We start from the raw sequence: 23,457 nt of genomic DNA on the forward strand, positions 1-23,457 counted from the left end.
GTAGTGAGAGAGGGGAAAAAAGCTTAGAGTGGGTGTTTTGCATGTGAGTCTGCTGTGCAGCTTAACTGCAGCTCCCTGTAACCCACTTGGCTGTGAGATCATTTATCTTTAGACACTATTTGTGACTTCTTCACCATGGCTCACAGGCTGGCAAAGCAAAGGCTGCTATCATTGTTCTGTTCCTTCATAAGTAAGGTCCTGCATTTCCCTAGAGCATCTTTCACCCCACCAGATCCCATAGCAGAGAGCTCCCCTCATCAACCACTGAAGTGCAGCCCCTCCTGTTCCCGGATGGAACAGGGGCAGCTGTTTCACAAAGCACAGCTCTTTAGGACAGGAAGTAAAGAATAACACACTAGCTGAAATCGCACGAGGAACTTAAATAGGCAAAAGGCAGCTACCTGAGCTGGATTTTGGTCAAGACACCTGAGTCAGCACTTTTATTTTTGCCAGTAGCACTATGGGATCTTTAATGATCACCAGCCCCACTTGCTATTTGTCCACAAGTGGGTCCTTCAACTCTTTAGCCCAAATATCTGCTTTTAAATGAATTTCATCACTACAAATTGTATCATGGGAAGGGATTTCTCTCCACTTCTCCTTCAGTCGTATGCATTTTGTTGCTGTTCACTGAATGCCCGCAGGCTTTGTCTGGGCCTAGACCACAGAAACTGTTTGTCAGTCACATCTCTTCCCAGCTGGCTGCAGGCTGCCATGCAGGAGGGTAACCCAAAAATGATACCCTGTCGCTATAGGGCATCTTCCTACTACATGGGCACGGAGGTCCCCTGTCCAGATGTGCATGCTCCTTCATAAGCACATGCCCCCTGTCCAGATGTGCATCCTCCCCCAAGCCCTGGGCCCGAGCCCGCCCATCCAGATGTGCATCCTTCCCCTGCCCTGGGCGTATGCCCCCTCCCTCCAGATGTGAGGGCCTCCTCCCCCACACAAGGGCGCGTGCCCCGCCTGCAGGAGCCAGCGCCCCTTCCCGCCACGCCCTGCTCCTGCCCGCGCACGCGGAGGGGCGCCCGGCACCGCAGGGACGGCGGGGGGGGCGGGGCACTTGCTCGCGCCGCTCCTCCGTCACGTGCAGGGGCCAGAGGCCGGAAGCGGAAGCGAATAGGGTCGGCGGGGCCGGTTGCTATGGTAACGCGGCGAGGCCGGGGCCATGGGGGAGCCGCTGGACCGGCGAGGCCCCGAGAACACGTACAGCCTGCGGCCGGCCTTCCAGCACAAGTGAGCGGCCCGGCCGGCTGCGAGGGGCGGGGAGGTGTTGGGGATGGAGTGGGGTGGCTGGGGGATGGGGAGCAGTGAGGGCCCTAGGGGAGGTGTTGGGGATGGAGTGGGGTGGCTGGGGTAGCAGTGAGGGCCCTGGGGGAGGTGTTGGGGGATGGAGTGGGGAGTGTGTGGGGCAGTGAGGGCCCTGGGGGGGGAGGTGTTGGGGGATGGAGTGGAGGGTGTGGGGGGCAGTGAGGGCCCTAGGGGAGGGGAAGCAGTGAGGGCCTAGGGGGGGACACGTTGGGGATGGAGTGGGTGGCTGGGAGGGGGGATGGGAAGCAGTGAGGGCCCTAGGGGTGGGGAGGTGTTGGAGTGGGGGGAATGGGGAGCAGTGAGGGCCCCGGCAGGGGGGAAATCAAGGTTCTGGCTCTCAGATCTTCAGTCCTGTCCCTTCCCCCCCCCCCACCTCCCTGACCACCCTTTTTGTAGGTCCACAGGAAAGGTGGGAGGCGGACATTGCCCCCCAGTGGCTGTCCCCTCAGTACTGTGTGGGGAAGGGAAGGTGGGTGTGGACCGTGACCCTTCTCCTCTATGCTTGGAGGTATGTGTAACAGGGTTGGCACCCCCCTCTCGGAAGTGCCCCCTTCTGGTTGGCTGTGTCTGCGTTCTTTAGGTCCAGAGACCCCTTTTGGTGGCTCTCAGGTGCAGTTTGGGTGACTCAGCCCTCCAGCCAAGGGACACTGCATGTTAGCCAGCCTAAACCCTTTCTGGGGTATACAGTCCATGGGGGCCTCTCTCTCTAGCCCCCCTTGGGCTTTAGTCTTTAAATAGGCCAGCCCTGGTATGGGGCCATATCCCCAAGACTTCCTCCCTGGAGACACTATCTTTCTGTAGCCTTCCTCAGGCCCAATCCCTGCCAGCAGACTTGGCTGTCCATGGTCCTGCTGCTTGGCCAAATCTGCAATCTGCTCTTCTCCTGCTCTATGCAGCAACTAACTGCTGTGCTGGTTTGCAGCTCTTTTTATATGGCCCTCCTGGGCCCAGATTGGCTGCTTCCCCCTGCGGCCACTCTAGGCTGCTTGGAGAACCTCTCTACTGCTCCTTTCCTGGGATGGCTGTGGCAGAACCCTGAGGTCTCCTGCAGGGGGCCTTTGGGCCTAGTCTACCCTGTCACAATATGACTATGATTCAATATTAGATTTTATTTGCCCATCTACCTGACTAGAATGTACAGTTGGTGGGTGTGTACAGTTTTGTGAGGTTGGTTAACTAGCTTCCACTTTTGCTGCTCTTTTCATGCATTTCTACTTGCCAAGAATGAAAGGTGAAATTTTCCAACATAGCTACATTTCATCCTGTACTGTGAACTTTCTGAGATTTAGTATTTTTTTCCCCTGTTAGATTCCGATCTTCTGCAGTAAAAGAGTGCATCCATGCGATACTGAAAGAGAATCTAGCCAATGTGCAATACAACCCAGAGGAAACGCCAGAGCTCACACGGTCCTTATCAGAGACAATTAAAGATAGACTGAAAGGTAATGAGGATTGGTGGGGAAACTGCCTCTTTCCTTACTGAATTTGTTCTTTTCTTTTTGCAAGTATTGATTCTCTCCTCTATTCTTTAAAACTCCTCATTCACAGATGACTGACCACAACCCAATATTATTTAATAAACTAGTATATATGTACATGGTGCTTCACGACTTGGTCTCAGCCCTCAGGATCTTAACATTTAATTCAGATCAATCTGATTACATATAGACTCACTGGTGAGAGAGATCAGCTTAGGAAGTATCATGGAAGAAATAGAATGCATGGAGCATGGGTAGCATGGAAGAAGGGGCATAACTGAGAGTTGGTAAGAGACATCAGGACCTGATTCTGACCTCACTTCCATAAATGGAATCACTCCTGGTTTAGCCTGATGTAAATGAGATCAGAATCAGGTCCAAAGGCACCACCACACTGGGAATCAGACTCATTGGGAGCAGCTGAGCGAGAGGTAAGAGACTAGGGAGCAAGAGGCTGTGAGTCATGACATGGTCATGTACTGATGGCATGTTGCATCATGGCAGTGTTGTTTCAGAACACTGCTTTGCATCTTTTGGTTTCCAGAAGTTATTTCAGGACCCATTAAATGTTCCCCATGTCCAATTCTGGAATAACAACCCAGATGAGAGTCAGCATCATCATTTTGGGAATAGGGTTGTACTCCCTCGGCTGCCTGCCTTTGCAGCAAGAGAACCAAAATATCATGAGTTCCTGCATTAACAGTGTTTTAGATCTCCTTTACATATATGCTAATTTTAAAATAGATTATGTAGCATATGTAGTCCAGGGGCAGCTCTAGGCATTTCGCCGCCCCAAACACGGCAGGCAGGCTGCGTTCGGCGGCTTGCCTGCGGGAGGTCCGCTGGTCCCGCAGCTGTGGCGGACCTCCCGCAGCCGTGCCTGCGGGAGGTCCAGAAGCCGCGGGACCAGCGGACCCTCCGCAGGCTGCCTGCGGGAGGACCGCCGAAGCCACGGGACCAGCGGACTTCCCACAGGCAAGCCACCGAAGGCACCCTGCCTGCCGCCCCCGCGGCGCCGGCAGAGCGCCCCCCGCGGCTTGCCGCCCCAAGCACGCACTTGGTGTGCTGGGGCCTGGAGCCGCCCCTGATGTAGTCCGAGCTAATATACCCAGGACCTGATTTCAGTGCTTTATAAATATATACATGATGCCCTGAGGCAGGAGAGGCCCAATACAGCCCACAGGATTTTGCCTGACTTCTGTGTCTGCTGTCATCTTGAATAAGGAATGACACTGTGAGCACTACCAGATCTAGCATGTCACGCTGCATCTTGCAGCTGAGATACAAATGGAGTGTAGCATGCTGGAGTCTTGCCTTATTGAAGATAGAGGCACTGGCATTTTTGTTCTATTTTAAGAAAATTTGTTTTAGCTTTTGCATTTCTGGCGAGTTGCCAGTTTCACCCCCTCTACCAAATTGGGTATCACCCATACCCTGACGGTATCTCTTTGCTGTTCTTTTGGAATAGAGCCAGACAGTTTGTAGTCATGTAGCTCAGATCTATGCATGCTCCTGAGAGGCCTCTACTATTAAAACAGGAACCTTAAAGATACTAGTAATACATGGCAGAAACAGCAATAAATTTCCTCAAGATTAGAACAATTTAAAATAATTCAGATTACCTGAAACTTCTGGGTTTCATGTAACAGCCTCGCTTCTACTCTGACCCTTTGTTTTTTTTTTAACCCTGGAAAGTTGTCTAATTGGCATGGTTGGTGTTGAATGTATCTGTTTGAGAGTCTTTCCTCTCCCTAGCCTGTGTTTCAAAGGTGCTGAGCACCTGCAACTCCCATTTATTTGAATAGGATTCTGGTGCTTAACACTTATGAAAGTGAGGCCATTAGGCAGCTTATCCAGTGTACGCAGCATTCATTTCACTGCTCATTGGAAACTAAGGGTTTCTAGTTACAAAATAATAGCTCTCTCCCTGTGTCTTGTCTGACGATAATAAAATTCTGTACTCTTCCATTTTGAAACTGTTCATTTTTCTCCCTTTTACTCTGCAGCAGAGGGATTTCACCGATATAAAATGGTGGTGCAGGTTGTGATTGGAGAACAAAGAGGTGAAGGAGTGAAGTAAGTTCTGTGCATTTCAGGTGTCTTGCTTTTGTCATCCTCCTCAAGAATTACTACAGCAACCCCCTTGCTCCTAATTATCAGAGACAGGCAAGTGTTATGCAGGAGGTCAGACTAGATAATCACTATCGTCCCTTCTGGACTTAAAATCTATAGAACATAGCTCATGTGAGAGGGTTCTCTCTGCTGTAGTTAGCAAAGCAAGGCTGGTCATGTCCTCTTGTTAGGCAGCAATTTATTAAGGGCCAGATTTTCAAAAGTGCCCAGTTCCCATTTAGGCCCCCAAATAGGTGTCTAGACTTTCAAAAGAGCTCTGCACCCAACACGTGGAATTCTCTTAAAAATCTGACCTCAATTGTGGGTGCTGAGCACTTGAAAATATGGCCCCAGATGCTGGTGATTAGAGAAGAATTCTTACATGTTGACACAGAAAGATTGTGGCTTCCAGTAGTGCTGAGCTAAGAAAAGAGCTGGTGTTGAACAACCCAGGAAGTAGGCAATCTGTATCTGCTGCGTTTATCTCCAGTATCTGTGTGCTCCTCAATGAGATCAATGCAACAGATAAGGGTAATCAGATCTCATACCCTTTGTGTAAGCTGATTAGAGGTCAGGAAAGAATATCTCATCCCTGCACTTTACAGCGTTGTACGTTTGGCGAGATATAATGTGTGTGTGGTGGTCCCCTTCCTCTGAACCATCTCCATGCTGGCCACTGTCTGAGGCAGGATACCAAACTTGATGGACCAGTGATGTAATCCAGTCTGATGAATCCTGTGTTGTTGAGCTTGATGCAACATCACCAGAACTGGGGGACCAGGAGGCCATGGCCCCCCAACTTCTTAATACGGGAATAGTTTGGAGGGCAGTGGGGCAGTGCTGGATGAAGACTTGCAGTTTGGGGGAGCAGCGCCACTGCCAAGCACATCCCCTGCTGGTGCTGCTCCATGGCTGCCCAAGGCTTCCACTTGGGGGGGGAGGGCAATGCTGCAGTGAAATGAATGCTGCGTACACTGGATACAGCCATGTTAAAAAGTGGTTCCAGCACCGGTGGCCCCTTCACTTCTACAAATGTTCTGGTGCCCTTGAGTTGGTGTATAAACCATTGGAGGAAATCCTCTAGCCTGTTATGCAGGAGGATGGACTAGGTTTATCATAATGGTCCCCTCTGGTCTTACAACCTGTGACCTTAAGTCCTTTGCTCTGGGGTATCAAGTTGGCTCACCCTGTGCTCTTATTGACTCGGATAGTGTTTGAGGTGGGGAAATTGCAAATAATGCTCTCCCTAACTTCACCCAGCACAAAGACATCCCCAAGTCCAAAAGAGCTGGTTATGTTCTTTAAAGAAAAACAACTCTTGGTTTTCAGGGAAAGTTAGTAGTGAGCAGATATGAATACCTCAGTTTACCCCCCAGGTGTAGCGTGTTAATGGCTTTGTCCCAATTCATTCGTTTAGCATGGCTGCACGATGTTTCTGGGATGCTGACACTGACAACTATGCACAGGATGTTTTTATGAATGTGAGTATTTGCAATTTTTGCAGGGGAAAATTGAGTGAATCTATTGTGTGTGTTTATATAGAGAGAGATTTTGATCACAGAATGTGGACTTGATACATTCACCTTGAGGCAATTTGTTAGTACTAAGTACCAAGACAATATTGAAAACAAATTCCAATAGTCAGAAGTGGAATTTGTATAGGCCCCGATTCAGCAGTCTGTCCCGGTTCAGCAAAGCACTTGATGATGATACTGTAATACTTAGATCTTACGTTGTGCTTTGCATCCAAGATCTCAAAGCACTTATAGCTCAGTGGTTTGAGCATTAGCCTGCTAAACCCAGCATTGGGAGTTCAGTCCTTGAGGGGGCCATTTAGGGATCTGGGGTAAAAATCTGTCTGGGGATTGGTCCTGCTTTGAGAAGGGGGTTGGACTAGATGACCTCCTGAGGTCCCTTCCAACCCTGATATTCTATGATTTCTATAAAAGAGGTTGGTAGCCTTAGCTCCATTTTACAGCTAGGGAAACTGCAGAACAGGGAGGTAAAGTTACCTAAGGCCATGTTTAATGCTTTGCTAGTCGGAGTACAGGACTGGAAACCAGGATATCCTGAGCTTTGCCACTGACTATCATCTGACCTTGAACTAGTCACTGAACCTCTCTGCAAAATGAAGATAATATTGGGGTGCTGAGAAGAAGAAGAAAAGCCCTGCTTACATTCTAAGTATTTAAGCAGTTAAAAGTGAATCAGGTACTAGAAGGATGTCTCCTGCAAAACTTGAACCTGTGTTGTTTATCATCTTTAACCAGTTAGTGAGACTTTGGGTGTATGCACCCCACTCTCATTAGCACCACGCAAGCATCCAAAGGCAGAATTTGGCCCTTCATATGAAGTCGGTTTGTAACACAGGATAGCTGCAGCATCAGGATTTCTGAGTTTTTAGTGAATAATAAAATTACTTTAAAATAAAAGACAAAAACTTGGTGTGAAAGTTGTTTTAGTCTGTTTTAAAAAAACACTAAGTTCTCTTCTAGATTTTCTTTACACCAAATTAAGGACATAACAAAAATTTAATCTTTCAGCAAACCCGTTCCTCTGCCAAGAACAGGCTGTACTGAACAGCAAAACGTTCCTTTCACTTTGAACTTTTAGTTGGGCTTCAATATGACCACTTGTTTCAGTGAGAGGAGTGCACTTTTGTTAAAACTAATATGCTTCTCTATTGTTTTCTCAGGACAGTCTGTTCTGCGTGGTAGCTGCATTTGGCTGTTTCTACTACTGATGCCAGTGAAGACCGTAGAAAGGAACTACAGTAATTTAGAGAGGATTTTTAGTTTGGTTGGTTTTCTTCAATAATTTGTACTCATGTTTTCTCAAAGTAGCAGACTTACAATTGTACAAAGCATGCTCACTGTATCTGTATAATACACTGATGTGTCCACAACTTCCTCTTCTTTCCTGCTTGTATAAATATAGCTTTATAGCATATTGTTTTTCTTTTGTCCTTTTAATCATCCTTCCTGCTTTGTGCAAAATGGATTAATTAACTCCTAGGAGCCAGATATAGTGCCTGAAAAGGACTAGATTGCTTTTATTAGTAGTGACTTGCTTCCATAATGTAATAAATATTTATGCGCAATGTAATATAATAAATACAAATGTATATTATAGCTTTTCCCAGCTTTGTCCATCCCTGTGTAGCTGATCTTGTCTCTTCTAGTGCTAGCATCTGCTCCCTCCACTCCACCAAATACGCCAGCCTTGAATGTTCATATAGCTGCTTCTCCCACAAATGTCTCCATGTTTCCTGCTACGGCTAGAATGCCCTCTTTCAGCTAGGCCAGAAAGCCACTATTCTGTCCTCTTGTAAATCCCTCCTCAAGACCACCTATGGCTGTGATGCCTATACGAAACCACGGTTCAATCTAGCTAATGTTAATTGGCCAATCTGGGAGAGCTGATATTTAGGAAGAAAAACAATTAAAACAATTCAGAGCCATTAAGGCGGACTCATTATTAGCCTGTGTGACTAATGATTCTATTACTGTTACCCTCATCCTTCCTTCCTGTCATTTGCTAAACTCACTAGTTGTGTCTTGTTTCACATTAGGCCCAGATCCTGCAAGCACTGACAACTCATATGCTTAACTTTAGCATGTGAGTTATCTCATTGCCAAGTTAAGCATGTGCTTAAGTGGTTGCAGGATTGTGGCCTCAGTTTCTAAGCACTATGGGGTAGGGACCCAGTATACTTATTTGTCTATGCAGAGCCCATCACAGTAGGACTCCAATGCTGAGTGGGATCGCTGGATGCTACCACAGTATAAGTTAGCAAACAAAACCTACGTTTAGTGACAATTAAGGTTGCAGCAGGGCATGTTCCTCCATCCAAACCCTTAAAAACAGGGAAATTAAGGGGAAAGACGTGCGCATTCCTTTCCAACTTCATATCGCCTGCAACAGTGGAGCGAACATGCTCCAGCGTGCCATACCGCTTCACTCCCATCTCCAACAGCTACCCAAAAGCCAGATGTACCCTGGCTTCATCCAGCTTGAACTCTGCTACAGACCCTTGGCCGTGACCAATCAGCACATCTGACTGTCACCCATTCATGCATTTGGGAATTGATTTTGCTTTAACGCTGCAAGCTGGCTGAAGTTGAGGTACAAAGAAAAGTGAGACAATCCAGTGAAAAGGCACCGGAAGGGGTGATTTTTAAACTCTTATTCTTTCTATACCAATTCAGTTTTTACCAAACCACTGTGGAAAAATTTGATTTCTCATGAAAATGAGATTTTTACAAAAGAAAGGTTTAAAGCCCCTGTTAAATTGAACTCCGTAACACAACCCTACTATAACCTACCCAAGCTAACTGACGGTATCTTCCCCCTTTTTCAAGAAAAATGTAACAGCTCATGCTCAAGAGAAAACTTGTATTAGCAGAAAACATACTGCAGCACAGTACTGTGCCCCAACTATGCTAGTTGCTCGGATAAGTTCATGTACAAGTTGTGATGAAGCATCCTCGCATTTCTAGGTTTGGTTTTGTTTGCTAATAGAATCCATTAACACACAAAGGGTCTCCCAGGCCTCAAGGCAAAGCAATGGGCTTCTAGCCCCAAGGCAGACATTTGGGTGTAATATGAGGCCTAGTGCGTGTGGTTGTCTCCCTCTAGTGGCTGGCCCCAGCAATGGTAAGAACCTGTCACTTCCTGACACATGCAGTCCTCCATAAATGGGCTATGTCTCCCCCTTGTGGATCTCAGAGGCCCCACAGCACTATTGCCTGGGAATCCTGCCCCACACCAAGCCCCGCCCCTCACTTCCAACCCTTCTTCCAGCAATGGAACTACTGCAGCTGCCTTTGTTTTAAATCTTGTCTCTCTTCCTCCCTTCTGGTGGATCGCTGAGGTTTTCATCCCTCTCACCCTTCTGGCACCCACCTTGTCAGGCTTCTGCACCCTCAGAATGGCAGATCGCCCGCGAAAGCACCACAGCAAATCCAAAAGGTGCTCAGTGTGTGAGGCTCCCTTTCCAGGAACATCGGAGGGAGAACTGTGTCCTATGTGCTGCCAGCCTGCCTCCCCCTTCTCTGTCACAGGGTTGGACTTTGAGTCAAAATGGCGTGATCGGACCGTATCTCCTGCACGTAGCCAGGACTCCACCAGGGAGCCGTGGGACTCACAGGAGGAGGAAACTCCTCCACCATTGCCACGCTGGGTAAGTTAAGCAAAGCCCCGCTAATGAAGGGAAGGAGTTTCATAGGCTCCTACTCCAGCTCCTCAGGCAGGTGCTTTCCTCCCTGATCTCAAAGTCAGTTAATCGAGATTTTCCATCCACTTCAAAGATGATGCCCCTGTCAACTGCTTACATCAGGGCCTCGACAGACGCTATGCAGTTTGTTGTGAGTAACTGATACGTGCCACACCTTTTCTATGTGTGATATGCCACAACTGCTAAGAATCGGACACTGATTAAAATGCTGGAGCTGTGTTTATGTTGCAGTGGGTGCAGAGCTTGAAACATGCAGCCCTGAGCTGATATTAAGTATGCAAATAACGCACCTCACGAGGAACCCAGGTTGGCAAACAAACCTAGTAGGTGGCTCAGCACTCACAGGTCAAACATGATCAACCTGTGGAACTCGTTGCCAAGGGATGTTGTGAAGGCCAAAAATATAACTGGGTTCAAAAATGAATTAGATCAGTTCATGGGGGATAGGTCTGCACCTGGCTATTAGCCAAAATGGTCAGGAATGCACCCCTAAGCCCTTAGATGTTCCTAAACCCCTGACTGCCAGAAGATGGGACTGGATGACGGGGGATGGATCACTAGATAATTGCCCTTTTCTGTCCATTTTCTCTGAAGCATCTGGCCCCAGGCACTGTCAGAGACAGGACACTGGGCTAGATGGACCATTGATCTGAGCCAGTATGGCCGTTCTTATGATGCACATGATCCAGTGCTTAGGAATAACTCAGACATAACAGACTCAGCCTGGGCATCTTGCGATCATGAGTGTGACCCTCCACTCTAATCTGTGGCCTGCACAGCCTGAGAATTAATGAGTGACCCTAAAATGGGGGGGGGGTCCCTGGACTACTAACAACCCTGGGATAACAAATCTAGTCTGCAGAACCCAGAGTCCACTAACAACACTTTCATAAAACTGGGCCCCTCAGAATCCCAGCAATAATAAACATGGAACCCATCAGCAACCCTACAATAACAAACCTAGTGCACAGGGCCTGCGACCCATAAGTGATCCTCCTATAGCAAACCCAGCTCACGTGGCTCTGGGTTGAGGGTGACCAGATGTCCCCATTTTATAGGGACAGTCCTGATTTTGGGGGCTTTTTCTTACATAGGCATCTATTGCCCCGCACCCCCTGTCCTGATTTTTTAATACTTGCTATCTGGTCACCCTACCTGGGTGTGCAGTGACCCCAACAACACCAAATGCGGGGCCCACTGCTAACGCTACCACAACAACTTGGCAGGTCAGGGCCGGGGTCCGCCGGCGACCCTACAATAACAAGCGCGGTGCACTAACCCCGGGCAGCCAGTGACCCTACAAAACCAAGAAACCCCTCCGCCTGCAGCCCTACGACAACCCGCCCGGCGACCCTACAATAACAAGCCCAGCCCGCAGGGGCCGGAACGCTGGTGCCGGCTGCGGTTTCCCGGGGCCCCGCTGGAGCCGCTGCGCGCGGCTGGTCCCTTCCCGTGCGGTCCGGCCCGACACGCAGCGTCCTGGGCTCCCGCCCCGCTGGCGTGCGAGGGAGCCGGGAGCGGCCGCGCCCAGCCCCGCCTCGGCCGGCGAGTGAGCGCGGAGCGGCCCGGCAGGTCCGAGCGGGGGGCCCGTTCCCGGGGCCCCGGGCTGGGGGGGGCCCGTTCCGGGGGGGACATTCGGCTGGGAGGGGTTCGGGAAGGGACGACACTGGGCTGGGGGGCACCGGTGCCGAGGGGGACACTGGCTGGGGGGTGTCCGGTTTTGGGGGGCACATCGGCCAGGAGGGGTGCCCTGTTTGGGGGGTCGCTGGCTCACGGGATTGAGTTGGGGGGGTGCTCGGTTGGGAGGGGGCACTGGCTGGGGGTGCCCCGTTCAGGGGGGCATTAGCTGGGAGGCACTTGGCTGGGGGGGACACTGGTTTGAGTGGGTGTGGGGGGCACTCGGCTCTGGGGGCCTATTGGCTGGGGACCATGGGGGGCACTGGCTGGGGGGTACTCGGCTCTGGGGGTTAAGGAGACACTGCCTTGGGTGGGTGAGTACCAGGCTCTGGAAGGGCTGTGGCTGGGGGCACTCTGGGGAGGGATGGGTAGGTACGGGGGCACTTAGTTATGGGGGCACGGTGGGGGGGTTAAGGGGACACTGGTTTGGGTAAGCAAAGGAGGCATGTAGTCTGGGGGCTATTGCCTGGGGAGCATGGGGGCACTGGCTATGGGGTACAGGGGGCAATCAGTTCTGGGGACCTGGGGGTACCAGGCTTGGGGATGTTGAGGGGACACTGTCTTGGGTAAGTACAGGAGGCATTTAGTTCCGGGGGAGGGGGCTATTGGATGGGGAGCATGGGGGTACTTGGCTCTGGAGGCATTGAGGGACCCTGGCTTGGATGGCTGGGGGGGGCACTGGCGGGGGATACTTGGCTTGCGGGGGGCACTGGTTGGGAATGTGTGGGGTGAAATGGGTGATATAATGAGATTTGGCTTCCTCCCTTAGGTCAGTGGCTCTCAAACTTTTGTACTGGTGACCCTTTTCACATAGCCTCTGAGTGCGACCCCCCCCCCTTATAAATTAAGAACATTTTTTATATATTTAACACCATTATAAATGCTGGAGGCAAAGCGGGGTTTGGGGTGGAGGATGGCAGCTCGTGACCCCCCCATGTAATAACCTCATGGCCCCCAGTTTGAGAACCCCTGCCTGGGATTATCCAGGAGAGGAGCATGAACTAACATGGCTTCCTCCTCAGCTTGCTCATCTCAGTGCCCATTCTTGTGTCCAGACAGGTCTGCTAAGGGTGCCCCATGACAGTATTTGCTTTTGCATGTCCTTCCTTTTGTTCAGTCTCCTTATCTCTGATACTAATGACAGAAGCAGAGTCCACACCCTCCCCCATACCTCCCACCCATATGTGCTCCACTTCCCTGTGGCTTGTGACAGAGATTAGGGTTGAGTGAATTGAAGCAGAGTATGCAGATGAGTTATTTTATCTAGTTGTGTGATAGGGAGGGATTTTTTTTGATTTCTGTGCTAATGTGGGCACCATGTTTATGTCTCAAATCCAGACCAAAAAAGTCTGCCCTATACACCTGCAGATGTGTGCGGTATGTCACGGAGTTGTTGAATGTGTGGATTTAAAACTACATTGATCTGGTGTCTGGAATTTATTATTCTCAGTGCTGGACTGTGGCCAAGAAATTGTTATAGCATGACGAATCAGTGACAGTTTGAAGGTGTAATTTTGCAAACCACTAGAGCTAACCACCTACTTGTTTAGATTTAAATGTACGAAAATAAGAGTAATAAAAAACCCCTGGCCTCTCGGGGCTCTGTTATCAATTTAGAAAAACAAATCCAAAATCCATTACCAAACCAAAACCACAGCGCACCTCCCTATCCCTCATATGAAGTGCCAGTCAGCAAACAGAGGTAAGAAATCAAAATCTCCCCTCCTACTCCCTATACCAGGGGTCCCCAAGCTTCACTGCACCTCGACCCCCCCCTTCTGACAATGAAGTTACTACATGACTCCAGGGGTGTCAGTCAGAGCCCTGCGCCTCAGGGTTGGGGGGAAAGAGGGCCGCAGCCCAAGCCCCACTGCCCTGGGTGCGGGTGGAGCTTGGGCTTCAGTGGTCCCAACAAGTCTAATGCTGGCCCTGGCAACCCCATTAAAATGAGGTCACGGCCCACTTTGGGGTCCCAACTCGCAGTTTGAGAACCGCTGCCCTATACAACCTACCCCTATCACCCCTCTCCTTTCCTTTTTCCTGCTTCAGCAGATGGGCCATACATGCCACACAGCCCATCAACACCACATTTGGGTTATTTTGGACCAAGGAGGGGTGTGAATTTCAAAGATAAAAGGCCTTTATGGAGAATGCCCTACCCACAGCTCTTAAATACCAAAAAAGCTCCCACTGAGGTGCCTTTGCTGATTTCAGATGTGGTGCTCTTTTCAGGGGTAAGGGGGAGACTCTGATAGGACAGTCTCAGACCATTTAGGGCTTTATAGGTGAAAACCAACACACTGAACTCCACAGATCTCAGAGTGCTGGTGTAATTTTAACAAACAAGGCCTGCTTTAGCCTTAAAAAGTTTAACCAGCATAACTATGGTAGTTAAGGGATGTGAATTTTTTTTTTAAACTAACATTGTTATGCTGGTAAAAGCCTCAGTGTAGAAGCTGTTACACTGATATAAGACACTAGTATAAGGCTGGTATAGCTTGTTTTGCTCTGCCAACCTGGAACTGGTAGAAGCTCTTTCATCCCAGCATAACTGAATTTGCAGTATTGTAGCTTGCTGCTTTAACTACACCAGAATAGCTAAAGCAGCAAAACTTTTTAAGATGGACAAGGCCAAAATCATCATGTCCTGCACTAGCTTTTGTCTTCCAAGTGGAGTGAAGGTGTAGCCCCAGCTAGAGCACATTGCCGTCCAATCTAGACATCACATAGGCCTGATCTATGCTTAATTTTTGCCAGCATGGCTGTCAGACAAGGGTCTGACTTTATGCCAGTGTAGCTGTGCTGACCAAAGCCCTAATGGAGAAGCAAAAAGTATTCCGGTAAGAATACTTCGAGAAACAGTCAAAAGAAAAAAAGTCCCATTCAATTACATCATGTAATGGCAGACAGCTAAAAAGTGAAAAGTTTTGAAAGAGTTTTTATACCAATGCTAGAAGTCTAAATAATAAGATGGACAAACTAATGCCTTGTATTTAATGAGGATATTGATATAATAGGCGTCACAGAAACTTGGTGGAAAGGGACCAGACTGTACTATAGAATCTCATAGATAGTGATTTCATGCTTGAATAAGAAGAATATAGCCATAGGGATATATTACAGACCACCTGACCAGGATGATGATAGTGACTGTGAAATGCTCAGGGAGATTAGAGAGGCTATTAAAATAAAAAGCTCAATAATAATGGGGGATTTCAACTATCCCCATATTGCCTGAGTACATGTCACCTCAAGAAGGGATGCAGAAATAAAGTTTCTTGACACCTTAAATGATTGCTTCTTGGAGCAGCTAGTCCTGGAACCCACCAGAGGAGAGGCAATTCTTGATTTAGTACTAAGTGGAGCACAGGATCAGGTCCAAGAGGTGAATATAGCTGGACCACATGGTAACGGCTGCCATACGAGGAGAGATTAATAAGACTGCAACTTTTTAGCTTGGAAAAGAGATGACTAAGGGGGGGGATATGATAAAGGTCTATAAAATCATGACTGGTGTGGAGAGAGTAAATAAGGAAGTGTTGTTTATTCATAACACAAGAACTAGGGTTCACCAAATGAAATGAATAGACAGCAGGTTTAAAATAAACAAAAGGAAGTATTTTTTTCACACAACGCACAGTCAACCTGTGGAACTTCTTGTCAGAGGATGTTGTGAAGGCCCAGACTATAACAGGGTTCAAAAAAGAACTAGATAAATTCATAGAACATAAGTCCATCAATGGCTATTAGCCAGGGTGAGCAGGGATGGTGTCCCTAGCCTCTGTTTGCCAGAAGCTGGGAATGGGCGACAGGGGATGGATCACTTGCTGATTCCCTGTTCTGTTCATTCCCTCTGGGGCACCTGGCATTGGTCACTGTTGGAAGACAGGATACTGGGCTAGATGGACCTTTGGTCTGACCCAATATGGCCGCTCTTATGTAAAAAAGTCCTTTTGCTGTTATCAGTTCCCTGAGTGAAATAAACTGTATACGTTATACTAGCAAAAAGACCTTTTTTTCTAGAATAAACTGTTTCAATTAAGGTGGGTTTACTTCTACACCAGCAAACCTTTTATGTGAAGACAAGGCCAAATGCCCTGATTATGGTTTGAAGATCCACATCTGAGAGAGAAGATGGGTCAGGAGGTTGCAGATACAAAAAGCAGTCTGGATCACGGCTGCTGTTTGGTCATGTAAAAGTCGTGGGGAATCTAAATAATCATCAAAGCTCCCAACCAAGAGAGTCGAGAGAGCCCCCACAAACTCCTCTGGTTGCTTGTGCTGTACAACCAATACATCAGTTAATATGCTGATGTAATCTGTATACATATCCTATCACAGATAATGAAGGTGGAAGAAACATTCACTCTAGAATAATGTCTGTTCCACCTTCATCCTACCCCAGCAGTGCTCAGTGTTTCTAGTAATTTGCCCAGTCTAGCTTTTAATGTCTTTGGTGACAGGACTTGTCTGTAGCTCTCACTACATGTTCTCTCTGTCAGGGTCAATCTCCCTAATGGGTGGCTGGTCGAGTGCAAACCTAGTAGTAGTTGTCTGCGTATGAGTCAGCAGAGGAGACATTGCAGAATACTGGAATAATCTTGTAGGCAGGGCAGCACATGACTGCAGGCATCTGACTGTGCTAACGCCTCCAAGGTTTAGAGAGATGGCACAGAAGAAAGAAAGCCGACTGTGTTATGCAGGGAAGCCTTGAGGTCTGGCATTCAATTCCTTTGGTACCTGTCTCAGTAAAATCATGGTGACTTCAGACCAGGGCTGGAGGACAGTTCCAGAGCGGCATTGACTGAAGGTATTCTCACTTGAGCCTCTTGCGTTGTGCAGGCCTCATGATGAAGCCGTGGAATTTGTTCTCTTCCCCTCCCTGTTCATCTGCAAACAAAATTTTTCTCTTAATGAAACTCTTCTTCTGGTGGAATGCAGTTTGGCCAGTTCCTCATTCCATTGCTGTGTTTCGATGGCATGTATTCAAAATTATAGGGTCTGTTTCTCAGCAGTACTACAACTGGCTAACAAAACATTGAAACTCTCATCAAGAAATATACATCTCTCCCTTGAGATTAGCCGTCAATTTAGCAACAAGAATTGCCACTCGTGGTTACTAAAGATTCCACGTGGAGGTGTTAATCCTCATGTCCTGACCAAATTCCAACTCAGCTAATTGTGTCCCATAATCTCAGTTGTCTACCGTATTCTTCACTCCCATCCTCAAATGTTTGTGGACGCCTCAAACACTTTATATCGTTTATTTTTAAATATTCTCTAATAAACTTTATTTCTGTGTACTGTGAAATGCCTACCACTTTCCACCCCAGAGGTGGCTGTGTTTCTGTGGTGGGTGACTTGAGTTCTGTAGCATTTGTATCAGTAATGGACTTGGGCATCCTTTAAGGGTGTTTTCAACAGTTAGAGAGGATTCCCTTTTTCCCCCCTTGTCTTGCACTGTTCAAGACGCAGAATGCCGTGTTTTCATTGTACAGTGGGGGCTGAATAGTCCTGCCATCAGATATTCAACTTCTTGTAGATCCCATCAAACTATTTTGCCAGGAGAAGCCTTGTTGAAAAGCAATGCAAGACTGCCCCATGCCCTCAACCTGAAGCTGAACATGCTGCTAGCCCAGCAGACGAGATGCTTGTCCTGCGGGGCTTGCGTTATTAGGGTATGCCTACACTACGAAATTAGGTTGATTTTATAGAAGTTGATTTTTAGAAATTGATTTTATACAGTCGATTGCGTATGTCCATACTAAGCACATTAAGTCGGCAGAGTGCGGCCTCACTACCATGCCTAGCATCGACTTACGGAGCAGTGCACTGTGGGTAGCTATCCCACAGTTCCCGCAGTCTCCGCCACGCATTGGAATTCTGAGTTACGCTCCCAATGCCAAATAGGACAAAAAACGTTGTTGCGGGTGGTTTGGGGTACATTTTGTCAGTTGCCTCTCTGTGAAAGCAACAGCAGACAATCGTTTTTGCGCCAGACACCAGGGTGATTAGAAGAGCACAGCAAGGCATGCTGCGCATCAGAGAGGCTTTGAAAACCAGTTTCATGACTGGCCAGGCTTCCGTGTGACAATTCTGTGTGTTTCTCCTTGATGCAAACCCACCCACTTTGTTGATTTTAATTCCCTGTAAGCCAACCACCCTCCCCCCCTTCGAAATATAGTAACTATTATTTTGAAACTATGCATTCTTTTTCTTTATTAATTAAAAAAAAATGAGATAACAGACAATGTAGCCCAGTTGGGGTGGGGGAGGAGGGAAGGACAAGGCCACACTGCTTATTGTAGCCACACTAAAAATCAAATTGTTTGAATGACAGCCTTCTGTTGTTTTGGCCATCCTCTGCAGTGGAGTGGCTGGGTGCCCAGAACCCCCCGCCCATCAATGCGGGAGGACTGCATGAGCTCGGAAAACATGTCATCGCGAGTGTGGGTTTTTTTCACCTTCTAATCTGTGATAACCTCAGGGACAGAGATGATGTGGGGGGAGTGTAGCAACATTCTACACTCTACAATTCTGGGGGGACTGCACGGTCACCTGTGCTGCTGAGTTTGCCACACTGACCAAACAGGAAATGAAATTCAGAAGTTCTCAGAGCTTTTCCTGTGTACCTGGCTAGTGCATTGGAATTCAAAGTGCTCTCCAGAGCGGTCACAATGGAGCACTCTGGGATAGCTCCTGGAGGCCAATACTGTCAATTTGCATCCTCACTACCCCAAATTCAACCCGGTAAAGTCAATTTTAGCACTACTCCCCTCGCAGGGGAGGAGTACAGAAGTCGTTTTTAAGAGCCCTTTAGGTCAACAGAACAGGGTTGGTTGTGTGGACGCATTCATTTTTAAATCGACCTAACGCAGCTAAATTCGACCTAACCCCGTAGTGTAGACCAGGCCTTAGAGTGGTTTCTAACCTCCCTCCTAATGAGCCGGTTCTCTTGCCTAATATGGAGCAAATGATGCAGTGGGGTTTTTTTAACCAGAAATTTGTTCATAAAACAGAACAGTATTAAAACTTTGCAAAAGGGCTTTTCCTTTTGATCATACCTGATCTGATCCAAAAAGAATTTAAAATGAAGCTTTGAAAGGAAAGCCCCTATCCACCATGAGTGTAATTAATTGTAGAACATTGAAGCATTCCAAGAATAACGAGAGAGAGCATGTGATAAGCTGTGATACAGATGTTGGATCCAGTCAGCATTAACTGATGAATCATGGTGTTATTTTAGTCCTTCGTGTCTAAATAAATGGTGTAAGATTAGTAACTGCATCACAGTGACTCCTTTTAATGCAAGATCTTCCCGGTTCTTAAGAACGCTAATACAGAGCTTGAATATTCACCATAAACCTGCTAGCCAGAGGTACAGATGAAGATTGGGGAGGAGAGACTCAGCAGGACACTGCTGCAAACACAGCTGTTAGAGAGAGGGAAGCTGCCAGGACTTCTGTGGGTGCTGCTGTCTCTAAATCCCAATAGGGGAAACATCATCAGCCTCTGGCCAGTGTCTCACCATCTGACATTCCCACCCCATTCTAGCTGCTGGATGAAAGGCGTTTCTTCCCTGGCTGCTGAGCGGGGGCAGATCTTCATTATGGAGACTAAACTGCTGTAACACTGCCCAAGGCTAGCTGTGAGGTGAAGTTGACTAAATGCTGCTGTCAACCCTGCAGATTTGTGTCTTCAGGGTCAGAGATTACACAGCATCCACTGGTCCTGATCCATGACAAGGGCTCCTATGCGCTACGATGATATAAATAATAATTTGTTCACGTTTGGATGGCTTTCTTTGCAGCCAGAAGAGCAAGAACCTTTTTTTCAATGGAAGCTTAAATTCTGCCAAAATTAGTTGCTAAAAGGTCTCACTCACTGGGGAAGCTTCTCACCCACCACAGGCAAGTCGAGTTCTGACGCCTGGAATATTGCAAAATTTGCTTTGTCAAATAGCTGCATTCATGTCTGTGTCTGCAGGAATTGTGCTTGCTCTTTGAGTGTCCAGTTCAGTTCTTCTGAAAGTGACTGGAAAGGCTCCCTCTGATTTCCAGTGAGAGTTGGATCTGGTGCTTGGCATTGGCGCAGCTAGTGCATAGTTGAATCGTTGTCTGAGGCCATACCTACACTTCCATGTAGGTCGACAAAACTTACGTAGACATGGCCTTAGGCTACGTCTACACTGCTGTTAAAAACCCGCAGCTGTCCCATGCCAGCTGCCTTGGGCTGAGGAGCTGTGTAATTACAGTGTAGCCATTTGAGCTCAGGCAGCCTGAGCTCTAGGATCCTCCCGGCTTGCAGGGTCCTAGCGCCAAGGCTCCAGCCCAGTCCAGAATATTTACACCACAATTAATCCTGCCCTTAGCCCGAGCCTGAGTCAGCTGGCACAGGCCAGCCGCAGGTTTTTAATTGTAGTGTTGGCATATCCTAAAGCAGGTTTTTCCCTAAGCGGTGTGGATGTGTGGCCATTTCCCCTGGTGACCCACCCCATCACCCAGGGGTGCTGCTCCCCACCGAGCTCCCTTAGCCAAAGTGGGAGGGAGGAGGAGGATGTGCACCAAAAGAGAGGAGTCAGGCGGGCACAGGGATGAGTGTAAGTGGGGAGGAAACACAAAAGGGAGAGTGAGTGGTGAAGAGGCGCTGACAGACGTGGGAGATGGGCTAGACAGGTTTAGCCCTGAACGCAGGCAGTCCCTCATTCCCTATGCAGAAATAAATCAAACAGCATTGCCCATTGGAGGAACCTCAGTTCTTTGACTTGTGGTAGCCTTTACATCGGGCAGCACCACGCTGGCAGTATCACAGCAAGGAGCGCGTGTGCACTCATACGCGCACTGGTTTAAATACAGTGAGTGGAAATCTGAGTCACTCTGAGATCACGCCTAGGCAGGCTGCTGTGTTAAGCAGAGCACATTCTGTTCAGAAACTGAGTGGGTTAATAATACCTATGGTTAGATACAGCCTTAAAGCAGCACAGGCCAACTCAGTGGACTTTTAATGTTGTACTCAGTAGGGACTATTGTATCAGCTGCTGGGGTTGATGGAGATGAAGAAAGTGACAGGCCAGAGAATGGGATGATTAAACAGTGTCAGACTGTTCTGCCCAAAGCCATAAAAGAAAGTATGACGTCAGTTCTCCAGTCATGTTAATGAATATTCAAGTTATTTGAAAAACTGACCCAGGTCGCTTTGTTTTTCATGAACTGGGCACTGGTTGCTGGACCAGTGAAGTGAGTAGCTGGTATGAAGGGCATACGCAGCTGGTAATGTGCACCGCCTGTGTTTCACAGTGCTTGTGTTTCACAGTGACTGTAGGTGGGGGATATTGTGTTTATAGCATCCTGATGTGCCCTAGCCACTTCAAGTTAAGCGCATGCAGAATCAGGGCTTGGGCTGTAAACTCTTTGAGGCTGGGGCTGTCTTGGTACATCTTCTCTAGCACCCTACTGCACTTGTGGGTGCTATAAAATAATATCCACTCCAATAATGGGATGCTCTCCAAAAATCACTCCTAAGCATTGTCAGATGAATGTTAAAATGGAATGAACGCTAGAGTAGAGATATTAGCTGATCTGGTCCATCTTCCTCTTGGCACAGGACTGATCCTTACAGCACGCTTCCAAGTGCCTCATCCAGTCCCAGGTACCAGGGCTTCCATCGCTTCCTAGAGACTGTCCCACAATCTAATAATCTCAGCATTATGAATTTCACCCCTGACATTCTGCTTAGATTCCCCTCAATTTGATTCCATTGCTCCTTGCTTTGCCCCCTTGCACTGCTCGAAATGATTTCTGTCCCTGCTTGGTATTTACTCTCCCTCCTGTACTTGCAGACGGCTTTGTTCCCTGTTAGCCATCTTTTTTTTTTTTTTTATTCCTCCAGTCCCCTGAGATCTCAGGTTCTCTTCTCTGAACTCCCTTTCTGATATCGAGCTGCCTACAGCTGAACATAGTGGTCCAGGTGCAATCCTGAGGGAGAGTTTAGTCTCTCTGTTGAGCTACATGCTGTTACGCGTTCAGCCCAAAACTAGAGCTGGTCAGAACATTTCCGACGCAGACTTTGTCTAAAAGATTTTTGGTTCTGGAAGGAGGGAAACTGACACTAAGACTGTGTCACGCTGTAATCTGTTGGTTTGGGCACTGATGCCGGATGTGAGAAACCTGATTCAGAGCAGAGTTTTTCATCCCAGAGCACTCGCAATCAGGCAGACCCAGGACATGAACCTGCGTGTCCCACATCCACACCAGTGGCCTGACTGCCTGGCTGGCACATTGTCACTCGCACGCTTTCCCCGAAACGGTGAGAAAGTTTATAGTTTTGTTCCAGCGTGGAATGAAAAAACATCTCTATGTTGCCACAAACCAGAATCGTCACCCTCCAATCAGCCCTACCCAAAACCACAGAGGCCATTTTTGCTGACATAGCATTGCGTAAGGCCATGTTGAATCTAAATTGGGAATGTTATAAAGTACAGCTCCAGTCTCCATGTCCTAAGTAGTCTTTTATCTTTGCTTGATTCATTACTCTGGAACTTTCCCAAACAGAGTCATCTGTGCTCCTGAAGTGCCCACCAATAGTTGTCCCTGTAAAAGCCCGCCTTTCGAAAAGCTCTTGTAGGATCTGGCTGATGGCGCTTCATCCAGCACCACTTGGTGTCATTGAGCAGTGATACTCTGCAGCGATTGCTAATATATAATCACATGCTTCACGGGGGGATGGGGTAGCGTTCAAGTCATGGTGTAGCCCGCTCTCTTCCTGCAGTAGGTTCACCATCAATCCAGACACTCCCTACAAAGAGTTTCAGGACACCCACTGCATGTGAGGGGGCAGAGTCCTAAATCCACAGAGCATTTATTACTCGGGTTTCTAGACTTGGGTGTGAACCATATTTCCTGGACATGCCAGTCTCTCTGACGAGAAGCGATACAGAAATGCAAATGACCATGTTGGGGTCTGCATATAGCTGATTTAGTAAAGGGAAAAACTTCAACTCGGTCTTTAGTCACAAATTTGCAAATCCAGCATCTGCTTTTAAATCTTGTGGCAGTTGGAGCTGAGATTTTCCAGTGTTACCCGTTCATGTAAACGCCTAGTTCCACTTCACCAGCAAGCAATGTGGGGCTTCCTTGCATTCCTGGCTTATGGGAAGTTAACAGCTGAGAGCTCACTGCAAACAGCTCAGTCATGATTTAGTTCATGGCCAAGGTTCTCCCGTCCCCCCCCCCCCCCCCAAAGGAAATCCAGCTTTACTCATCAGCTGTCTTGTTGTGTGGGGGTTCTTTTTGTGCATCCAGTTTATCATTGAAACGAGTGCTGGGAAATCGTACAAAGTTACCCTTCAGACATGTGGACTGGGCATATTTTAATCTTTGGCCTGCCACTCAGATACTAAAATAGCATAACTAGCTTCATGCTAATGATATCACCACTCATATTGCAACTCCTGCGTGAGGGAGTTTCTCTCCAGCCAGCTGAGTTTTACCCTCTCGTCATTCCTGTGACTAGGAGCTGCTCTGCAGAGAGAAATTATTCAGTGTTCCCATCAAGCACGGTTTGTCCAGTAGTTTTGGCACCTGATGCCACGTGCAGGTGGCTAGGCCTCCTGTTCAGGTGCTTTTGGGCTGATCTTTTATACAC

General features: G+C 48.0%; 2 protein-coding genes across 3 annotated transcripts in view; both read left to right on the top strand.

Moving 5' to 3' along the window:
* The first annotated feature begins 1,080 nt into the window (after window positions 1–1,080).
* DYNLT2B (dynein light chain Tctex-type 2B) lies at window positions 1,081–8,032 on the top strand. The gene is made up of 5 exons (XM_039487066.1): window positions 1,081–1,236; window positions 2,620–2,753; window positions 4,796–4,865; window positions 6,319–6,382; window positions 7,597–8,032. Exons 1-5 carry the CDS (start codon window positions 1,169–1,171, stop codon window positions 7,642–7,644), a joined length of 384 nt encoding a protein of 127 aa, XP_039343000.1. The 5' UTR covers window positions 1,081–1,168; the 3' UTR covers window positions 7,645–8,032.
* A 3,450-nt stretch (window positions 8,033–11,482) lies between these two features.
* Window positions 11,483–23,457, top strand: part of PCYT1A (phosphate cytidylyltransferase 1, choline, alpha) — a 31,877-nt gene continuing 19,902 nt past the window's right edge. The window contains exon 1 of one of the 2 annotated variants that reach the window (XM_039488662.1): window positions 11,483–11,709. The gene's annotated coding sequence lies outside the window, so the exon portion shown is untranslated. Of the gene's footprint in view, window positions 11,710–23,293; window positions 23,431–23,457 lie in introns of those variants that run through there. The other variant, XM_039488663.1, reaches the window with a different exon arrangement.

The sequence above is a fragment of the Mauremys reevesii genome, linkage group 9 (assembly GCF_016161935.1).
Source record: "Mauremys reevesii isolate NIE-2019 linkage group 9, ASM1616193v1, whole genome shotgun sequence".
Taxonomy (NCBI): domain Eukaryota; kingdom Metazoa; phylum Chordata; order Testudines; family Geoemydidae; genus Mauremys; species Mauremys reevesii.

Bases quoted from the DNA above. Each gene is read 5' to 3' on its own strand.
- DYNLT2B (XM_039487066.1), top strand. From the start codon at position 1,169: ATGGGGGAGCCGCTGGACCGGCGAGGCCCCGAGAACACGTACAGCCTG. The intron at 2,754-4,795 runs GTAATGAGGATT...TTTACTCTGCAG, and splicing joins AATTAAAGATAGACTGAAAG to CAGAGGGATTTCACCGATAT. The intron at 4,866-6,318 runs GTAAGTTCTGTG...TCATTCGTTTAG, and splicing joins CAAAGAGGTGAAGGAGTGAA to CATGGCTGCACGATGTTTCT.